The 10507-nt window shown below is 40.4% G+C and overlaps 1 protein-coding gene across 4 annotated transcripts in view; it reads right to left on the bottom strand.

Annotated features, from left to right (window-relative positions):
- The window catches only part of Ambra1 (autophagy and beclin 1 regulator 1), a 184537-nt gene that overhangs the window by 150934 nt on the left and 23096 nt on the right, over positions 1-10507 (bottom strand). For all 4 annotated transcript variants that reach the window (XM_021192016.1, XM_021192018.1, XM_029535860.1 and 1 more), the window contains exons 2-3: positions 606-859; positions 191-249 (exon numbers count right to left, since the gene is read on the bottom strand). In XM_021192016.1, coding sequence (XP_021047675.1) covers positions 191-249; positions 606-740 — 194 coding nt within the window. In that variant the 5' untranslated portion in view covers positions 741-859. The remainder of the gene's footprint in view (positions 1-190; positions 250-605; positions 860-10507) is intronic.

Genomic DNA, 10507 nt, shown 5'->3' with positions numbered 1-10507 from the left:
ATATATATATATATATATATAAATAATAGAGTGTGTCTGTCTGTCTGTCTGTCTGTGTGTACACCATATACACCTTCACACATTCATCCAGTGCTTCAAAGAGTCTCTAGGGATTAATCTGGATGAACAAACTAAGCCAAAAGTACAGAAAGTCACATCAAATCATAAGCTACAGCTAAGTATTAGGTACCTGTCTGGGCTGAAGGCCAGTAAGAAGGTCGAGCGTGGACTATCAGGCAGTTCTACTCTCTGGGAGAAAACAAACAAATAATTAAATACATACATACAGATAGACACACACACACACACACACACACACAGCATAGCATGATTTATAAAGTTGGGCTTACTCTGACTTTTAAGTACAGAAGTCACTCTAGATTAGTATCACAGTGCAAACTAAAAATCTGGAGACAATAATCAAGTTATAAATTAAGATAAATCTAAGTTCAGGAAGAACACTTCTTATCTTTTATATTATAAACCCATTTCCCAAATTAGCTATATCAAGTCTCAGGGACAAGATAAATTATATCCCTACTCTACCATTAATCTATTCTACTGTCATCCCCACAAGTCCTAGGTCAAGAACACCGTTTTCTTACCTTGCCCTCCCATTTCATCCATCGAGTCTTATCCTCCACCAGCTCCTGCAGAAGCCGCTGGGCACCCATGGCACGAGTGCCCCGTTCTCGGCCCCAGAGGATTCGTACAGCATTCTTCTCTGGGACAACTTTCATGGTGCTCAGGAGCCACTGTCGCACCAGGGATCAGAACTGAAGGAGCAAGCAATAGCTCCACACACAGAAATAGCTAAAATGAGGCCATTCAGGTCCTTGTCAGGTGTCCTCATGGAAATCTAAGGAATGAAGAATAATGTCAAATAATGCCTATTCTACACCAGAGAGGCTCCCATTACAGTACAATTCTAGCTCAAAAGAAAAAGTGTTCTTTTCATATTTAACTATTGTTTCCTAGAAAAGGTACATCTTCTAGAATTTTTCTTACAAAAATAGTTTATCTTGTCATATTTCTTTTACTTTATATATGGAAAAACTGGACATTTTCGACCACTGACCATATTCAGTTGTTATTCTTTCATAAAGCAGAAAATTTGCTCTCAAAAACAAAATGTAGAGTTATGGGTATGGCCTAGTGGTACAGGCCCTGGGCTCAATCAATCCCTAGCACAACAAAAAATTAAACAGTTGGAGAGACAGGGATATGGCTCAGTGGGTAAAGAGCTTACCACCCAAGCATGAGTTCAGATCCCTAGCGCCCATGTAAAAAGCCAGGCACTGTAGTATACTACCTGTATCCTAGCACTGGGAAATGGAGACAAGTAGATTCCTGGAATTCACTGACTGACTAGCCTAGTAAAGTCAGTGAGCTCCAGATTCAGTGAGAAGCCCTGTCACAAAAATAAGGTGAAAGGTAATTGAGGAAGATACCTAGCATCTACCTTCCATGTATATGCACTGTGGTGCTTTAAATGAGAATGGACCCCACAAGCTCATGCATTTAATTCATGCTCAATAGAACTGTTTTAGGAAGGATTAGGTGGGGTGGGCTTGTTGAGGAAGATGTGTCACTGGCAGTAAGCATTTAGTTTTCAAAAGCCAATCCCAGGTCAGAGTGTGTTTCTCTCTCTCTCTCTCTCTCTCTCTCTCTCTCTCTCTCTCTCTCTCTCTCTCTCTCTCTCTCTCTCTCTCACTCCCCCCTGTCTCTCTGTCTCTGTCTCTGTGTGTGTGTGTGTGTGTGTGTGTGTGTGTCTTTCTGCCTCATATTTGTCATTTCATATATAAATTCTCAGCTACTGTTCCAGCACCATGCAACGTCCCCATCATGGTAGTCAAGCACTTACCCTCTAAATCTGTAAGCAAGCCCTTAACTGAATGGTTTCTTTTTTGTAAGTTGCCTTGGTCATGGTCTCTTTACAGTAATAGAAAAGCAACTAAGACAAACATGACCATGTACATACACACACACACACACACACACACACACACCCCACCACCACCACCACCATTCGCAATAAACCAACATAAATAACTAAGCTGGGATGCAGCTCAGTGGTAGACCTCATTCCTGTTTAGCATGCCCAAGAGCCTCTGTTCAATTTCTAGCACTCCAAAAAGTATCAGTAATACTTTTTTGGAAAGTCAGGGCACAGTAGCTTAGACAAAAATGATAGAGAAGGGGTGGGGTAGAGGCCAATGTATGGCTCAGTAGTAGAATGCTTGCCTAGCATCTCTAAAGCCCCTGGGCTTGTCCTTAGCACTGGAAAAACAGAAAGAGAGAATGTGGGGAGGAGAGAAGGGGAGATGATTAAAAAAACACAATGGTTGCTTCTGAGTGATAGCTTAAGGTAACGTTAAAAAAAAAAAAAAAAAAGACATAGTTGATATAGTTCAGGCTACCCTCAAACTATGTAACTTGAACTTCTGACCGTCCTGCCTCCACTTCCCTAGGGCTTGGATTACAAATCTGTCACCATGACTAGTTTAAGTGGGACTGGAACCCAGGGCTTTTATTCATGCTAGGCAAGCATTCTACCAACCAAGGTATATATATATCCCATGAATTGATAATTTTAAGAGATGGTTTTCTACTTCAGTTTCAAGGAAAGGGTCTATAGAGCCCAAACTGGCCTCAAATACCTGCTCCTAGTGTTTCTACCTGCAAACAGTGGTATTTCAGACATAAGGCACTAGCCCTGGCTGCTTCTAGCTTTTTTAATTTCAAAAGTAGTAACTGTCAGAGTGGGTCATTGTTGTGCAAACTTATAATTACAGCACTCTGGGGCTGGGGCTGAGGACAAGTTGATCAAAGCTTTGAAGCAGTCCAGGCTATATGACAAATTCCAAGACGTTCTGAGCTGCAGCACAAGCCTCTGTCTTAAAAGGAGTAGAATACGGCAAGATAGCTCAGCGGGTAAAGGTGTTTGCCACAGAGACCCGAGTTTGATCCCCATAATCACTGTAAAGGTAGAAGCAAAGAACGAAGTTGTTCTTTGACTTCAATAAGTACACATAATAAAGTCTTTTAAATTAAAATAAAACAAAGGGGGACTAACTGCTTATTATGAGAGTCAAACAATAACTGCCTCCTACTTCTCAAAAGGCTGCAATCTACAAAGCACACAACCAGATGCATAGAAATACAGACATAAGGAAAAATATTTATAGCTTGTGCTGAAGAAGTTTTCTTCCTGGAGCATTAAAATGGATAAGGTCAGAAAGATTTCACAGTAAGGCAAGTCCTAAATTCCTAGGCAATAGTCAGTTCAGTTCCCTACAAAGTGCTAAACACAAAGCTTTGCTTTGCTCTTTTTTTAAAGATTTATTTATTTTATGTATGTGAGTACACTGTCACTGTCTTCAGACACACTAGAAGAGGGCATCGGATCTCATTACAGATGGTTGTGAGCCACCATGTGGTTGCAGGAAATTGAACTCAGGACCTCTGGAAGGGCAGTTGGTGCTCTTCCCCGCTGAGCCATCTCTCCGGCCCTTGCTTCGCTCTTATGGTATAACCCTTACCATGCTTTGTTTGCTTTGCTGTGTCTGGAGGCTGGGAACTGAACCCTGGGTTTGCTTGTCAAGTACTGTACCACCGTGACACACACCCAGCCTCTCATCACCAACTATTAACCAACAAAATATGTACACAGTGAAAATGTTAACCATAGTTGCAAGCCAACCTCCAGAGTAGGCTAGAGTTGAATAACAGAAGGCAATCAATCTCTTTAGTGAACCTGCTCCAGGCTTCCCTTTATTCAAACTAATAGCTAAAATATTTCTTACCTTTTACCTCTAACCAAGAAGGTACAAGAAAAACAGTTCCTAGTAGTTCCCCTTAATTCTGTACTAAAACTATAATTCTTTCACCTAGTATAGAGACCTTAGGAAGAAGTACTTTGAAACTCCTTTGACCTAAAAATACAACATAAAGTACATTGAAACCTTTTATAATCTCACAACAAACAGTAGGAACAGCAATAGCAGTCCCATTTCTTTGTGTATAATCTGGATGTGTTTGTGCAAGTGTGCACCAAGTCACAGAATAACCTGCAGGAGTCAGTTCTCTCTTTCCATCATATGGGTTCCAGGAATTACACTTAGGTCATTGGGCAGCACACACCTTTACCCCTTGAGCAACCTCACTGGTCCAGGCACCCTTTTAAAAAAAATTATATTAAATTAAAATAAATTTTCCTTTCTGTCCCCCTGTAACTCAAAAGGAAAAACAAAGTACAGGTTACAAATATTATATGATTCAAAGAACTATGATATATATAACCTTCAGTTCCTACAGGAATTAAATGAGTGGAAGGAAGGAAAGGAGGAGAGTTTCTACAAATATCATCATCAAAGATAACTTAAAAAAAAAAAAAAAAAAAAAAAAAAGAAAACCAATCAAAACTACCAAAAAGGCCAGGTAGTGATGGCACATGCTAGTGGATCTCTGACTTAACACTGATCAGTGTTAAGTGGATCAAGGGGGCTAGAGAGATGGCTCACTGACAGATCTTCCGAAGGTCCTGAGTTCAAATCCCAGCAACCACATAGTGGCTTACAACCAACCATCCTTAATGACATCTGACACCCTCTCCTGGTGTGTGTGAAGACAGCTCAGCTACAATGTACTTACATATAAAAAATAAATAATAAATAAATCTTTAAGAAAAATGGATCAAACCATTGTTAATGGTTTGAACTCCTAAGTTTAGGTCCCTGGAAATTGATAGACATGCATACTTTTTTGGTTGTTCTGTTTCTGTTTTTAGAGACACCGTTTCTCTGTGTAGCCCTGATATCCTAGAACTCACTTTGCTTACCAGGCTGACCCTGAACTCACTGAGATCTGCCTGCTTCTCTGTCTCCCAAGTGCTTGTATTAAAGGCTAGCCCCATTGCCATATGAGAGGAGACTTTGCTGTGTGGGCACAAGCAAAAGAAACCAGATTGAACTAAAGGCAGATAAGCCTGTTGAAGGGACTCTAGTCAGCCCTGGCATTGCAAACTTGGCCTAGCAGGCCTTGCCCTTCTCTCCAACTTTCTCAGACTTGCTAATAATCATTAGAGTATATTTCTAAACCTAGCCACCAAGGTCTGTTCCCTTATTTGGCCAGTTCCTCCTCCTAAGGCTGACTACCAAAGTACAGTTATCAAAGATTTAAAGTCCAATAATCACCTAATTGACATACCCAATACAATTACACATCATCTTAACACAGAGTTTCCCCTTTTTACCTTACTAAACCACCATGTTCCTATGTGTTGCATCGGTCTCCTTTCTAGAGGCAGTCCTTTGTCCCCCTCTAAGACAGAAACAGCTTCTCCCTCATCCTCTATTTCCTGTCTCTTATTCGCTGCCCTTTGTCCCTGTGGGGCAAATAAATCTTTGTGCTGAGAACTTGGTCTTCGGGATCCTGGCTAAGGAGAAAGTGTTGGTCAGGTGTCTTTCATTCCTTTTTTGTTTTGTTTTTGGTGTGTGTGTATGTGTGTGGGAGGGGGGTGATTTTATTTATTTTATTTTATTTATTTTTATTTATTATATGTAAGTACACTGTAGCTGTCTTCAGACACTCCAGAAGAGGGAGTCAGATCTTGTTAAGGATGGTTGTGAGTCACCATGTGGTTGCTGGGATTTGAACTCTGCACCTTTGGAAGAGCAGTCGGGTGCTCTTACTCGCTGAGCCATCTCAGGGGGGTGATTTTAAACCAAAATACATTTTAAACCACTATACATTTTTTTTTAAGATTTTATTTATTTTATGTATGTGAGTACACTGTAGCTGTCTTCAGACATACCAGAAGAGGGTATAGGATCCTATTACAGATGGCTGTGAGCCACCATGTGGTTGCTGGGAATTGAACTCAGGACTTCTGGAAGAACAGTCAGTCAGTGCTCTTAACCGCTAAGCCATTTCTCCAGCCCTCATTCATTCCTCTTTTTAAAAAGAAAGAAGAGAAAAGTTTCCCAATGTGTAAAGTAAAACGGAGACACAGAAAGCCCAGAACAGTCTATGAAGCCATTATAAAGTCCCCCAAGTCAGTGCTTAATCACAAAAAGATATAAGCAGGTAAGAGACTAAGATATGTCATGACCAGGAGATATGAATACACACATACACATAACTAATACCAAGATTCCTATTTACCTAAACATATAAAATTAATCACTCCAAAAAGATAAAATCAACCTTTACAGGTTTCTCTATTTAATCATCTATGCAAATGATTTATCCCACATTCTAGTTAAGATTTGTGGGGCAGGGAAGGGCAGGAGGGACAGACTTTGGGTAAGTCACTTTGTGACTCGGGTCCCCCTTCTCTACTTTGTTAAGATTATTATAAGGCTCCAATGAGTAAGGAGCAGTGGAAGTGTTAGAATGCACTGCTGTTACATCATCAGTGAATCTTCCTGAGTTCACTACCATTCCCCTCACAGATGCACGGTTCTTCAAAGTGGGAGATTTCTAAAAAACATTTCAAAGGCAGTTACCACACAACAAAGTAAAACATACTCAGGACAAAAAAAATGATTGTGTAGGCAAAATAACTAAATGCAACTGGGGCTATCCTCACATCAATAAAATGAGGCAAACAGAATTGAAATAAGGAATGAAAATAAAAATATTCCTGCAAACACGTGCATGTGCACATATATACATACATACACACACATATGGAAAAAAAGGGAGGAAGGATTTATTAACCAGATATGGTCATGCATCCCTTTAATTCCAGAACTTGTGAGGCAGAGGCAGGCAGTTCCAGACCAGCCAGGGCTACACCATCTCAAAAGAGACCCTGTCTTTTAAAAAAATAAATAGAGCTCAATTTCCTCATTTATTTAACTGTTACATATCTGCACCTGAATGTGTCCATGAAGACAAAATGTAAGAATAAAATAAAATCAGCCATGAAGTGCTGACACATATTCAGTAATACACAGGTTTTAATTGAAGGATTTAACTCTTTGGGAAAAGAAATCATTCTCCTGGGGCTGGTGGCATGGCTCAGCATATAGTGGCACTGCTGTCAAGTTGAAAAGAGGGTAGAGAGCTAACTCCGTTGCAGTTAAGAGCACCTGCTGCTCTTCCAGAGAACCCATGCTCAGTTCCTAGCATCCACACGGGGTTGCTCAGAACTGCCTAAAACTCAAGCTCTAAGGCAGTGGTTCTCAACTTTCCTAATGTTGCAATCCTTTACTGTTCCTCATGTTATGGTGACCCCCAATCAAAAAATTACTTTGTTGGGCCAGGCAGTGGTGGTGCATGCCTTTAATCCAAGCACTTGGGAGGCAGAGGCAGGCAGATTTCTGAGTTCAAGGTCAGCCTGGTCTACAGAGTGAGTTCCAGGACAGCCAGGACTAAACCGAGAAACCCTGTCTCGAAAAACCAAAAAAAAAAAAAAAAAATTACTTTGTTGCTACTTCCTTCATAACTATAATTTTGCTGCTGTTGTGAATCATAATGTAAATATTTGTATTTTCCAATGGTCTTGGGTGACCCTGTGAAAGGATCATTCCATATCCTCACAAGAGTCTGCCCACAAGTTGAGAAACACTGCTCTAGAGGCTGGCTGTCCTCCACTAGTACACACACAAACACACAGTACATACACACATACATACAAATAACAACAAAATAATAATCTTTTTTTTTTTTAAATCTTGAGTTAGTTTTATAGCTCAGTGGTACAGTAAATGTGTAGACATGCATGAAGCCATGAGTTGATACCCAGCACCATCAAAAGCAAAAGATAAATTTTTAAAATCCTTTAAATAAACCTAAGATCACTTGCATAACTAAAGTTCTCCCAACAACTGGAAAATTAACTACAAAATGTCAAGTCTTTAATTAGAGGCCTAAAAGTGGCCTAGTGCTTTATAGAAATGGCATGCGGGTACAGTTTCTACACACAAGGCTTTCTAAAATTGGAAGCTTTGTTTTCATCAATAGGACCTTACTACAGGATAATTCAAATGACACCAAATCTAAAAAGCTAGCACCACACCCCTACTAACCGCACCTTTCTCCAAATAGCTCTTGCCAGTCTTTTATACTAAACTTAGGGGGAAGACAGAATTTTGGGCAACATACCACACAAATCAGAGAATTAAACAAGTAAAAATTATGAAGGCAAACTCATCCAGAAGAAGAAAAACTATTATCATGAACTGTGTTCATATGTTCTATGTAGATTACAAAAAGATATTTTAGGATGTGACAAAGTAGTGGTATTGATTGAATCTGATGGAGAAGTTATATGTACTCTTTGGGTTTTTTTGTTTTTGTTTTGGTTTTGGTTTTTGGCCATAATTTCTAAGCTAGAGACAGTATAGGATATCCATGTATATCCTATACTGACTAAATTCCAGTTTCAGCATTGAGGGTGTGGGTAGCTCAATGTTATTAAACTTTCTTGCTCTTCATGAAGTCAAGGAAGTTCTGTGTTCCATAATCAGCACTGAAAGTTTCGGAGAGGATGGGGAAGCTGGCACAATCTTGTAATTCTAGGGTACTTGGGAAGTAGGGTCAGAAGAATCAGGGGTTCATCCTCAGCTACAGCAATAAAGTTGAAATCAATGAAGTTGTACCTGTCTCAGTAAAACTGGCCCAACCCCATTTCTCCACCATTTATCTCCTGATATAGCCCAGGCCAGTCAGTCTGATTTGAAATCCTCCAGCCTCAGTTTCACTAGTGTACAAGTGTGAATGTACACCATCATACCCTATTCCATCATTTTCTCAGCATACAAAAGTTTCCTGATTTCTCAGAAAAATTACTTAGCCTGCCTCATCCATGAGACTATACTGTCAGCAGCAGTATTCACTAGAGAGTTATCACCAGGTTAAAGATATACCACGTAAAATCTGTTCACTACTATATATTTCTAATGTTTGTAGTAGAACCCCACTCTGTAATGACAAATATAACAAAATAATTTTAGATCACAAGGCCCCGTAAAGCAAATTAACTTTAGAGGGGCTATACACAGCAAGTTCCAGGCCAGTTTAGGCTATAAAATGAGACTCTGCTTCAAAAAAAAACAAAACAAACAAAATATCTCACAACAGCACGAAGTAGTGGCATATGCCTTTTATTCAGCATCTGTAGGGCAGAGGTAGGCAGATCTCTATAAGTTTCAGGATAGTCAGACCTACAAGAGTGAGACCCTATTTCAAAAAATCCAAAACAAAACAGGCTTCTGAGTTCTAATTTTTAAAAGTCTTTTATGGTTGTTTGTGTGGGGGGTGTGAATGTGTACATAAATGCACAAATGCAGAGACAAAGTTGTTAGCAGGCTTGCCCAACCTTTCTCTAAAGGCCTCTCCCCCATTACAGCTTCTTAGAGACCTCTACTGCCCATCTTTCCTGGACCCTAACTCAAAAAATGACTTTCTTCTTCTCCATTTCTCTCTTGAAAGCTGTGGATATTTACAGTTGGCCTCTCCTATTAATGAAATGTGTCCCATATGGTCTAGCAATTAGGTTCCTGAGTTCACCCAGTGGAGAAATGTAAAGCTTGTGTTGGGTGTGATAGCACACATCTAACCTCAGCAATCACTCTCAAAGCAGGTGAACAGATTTCTGTGAACCTGAAACCAGCTTGGTGGTTTACAAGTTCCTGGCTGGAGGAATCAAACTAATAAAACTGTCCTTGAGGGACTGGAGAGATTTCCCAGTGGTTAAGAGCCCTGACTATTCTTCCAAAGGACTCAGGTTTGGCTCGCAGCACCCACATGGCAGCTCACAACCTTCTGTAACTCCAACTACAAGAGACCCAACAGTTTCTTCTGGTCTCCTGTATTAGTCAGGGTCCTCTAGAGTCACAGGAATGTCTCTATATATTAAGGGAATTTGCTGTGATGACTTTCAGCCTATAGTCCAACTACCCCAACAATGGTCAGCTGTGAATGGGAAGTCCAAGGATCTAGTAGTTGCTCGGTCCCACAAGTTTGGTTGTTTCAGCTGGTCATCTGTAGAAGTAGATTCCAAAAGATGTGCTGGCAAGTAAATGTAAGCAGGTAAAGAAGAAGGAATCTTCCTTCTTCCATGGCCTTACATAGGTCTCCAGCAGAAAGTGTGGCCAAGGTTAAAGGTATGTACCACCACCCCAGGATCTGGGAATTGTTTTCTCCCAGGCTGATCTTGAACTCAGAGATCTCCTTGACTTAGTCTCCTGAGATTAATGGCTTGTACTACCTTGTCTGGGCCTAAGCTTTTCACAGCCACTATGCCTCAAGATCTCCATGCCAAGATCCAGGTGAGAAACTTGGGTCTTCCAGCTTCAAGATCTGGATCCAGGTGAACCCTCCAATTCTGGATTGTAAATCATTCCAGATATACTCAAGCTGACAACCAGGAATAGCCACTACACCTCCAAAGGCACTAGCCATACAGACAGGCAAACCCCCTCATACACATAAACTTTTTTTTTTTAGGTTTTTCGAGACAGGGTTTCTCTGTTTAGTCCTGGCTGTCCTGGAACTC

The sequence above is a fragment of the Mus pahari genome, chromosome 3, assembly GCF_900095145.1.
Source record: "Mus pahari chromosome 3, PAHARI_EIJ_v1.1, whole genome shotgun sequence".
NCBI lineage: Eukaryota > Metazoa > Chordata > Mammalia > Rodentia > Muridae > Mus > Mus pahari.
This window is presented reverse-complemented; position numbering and strand designations above follow the sequence as displayed.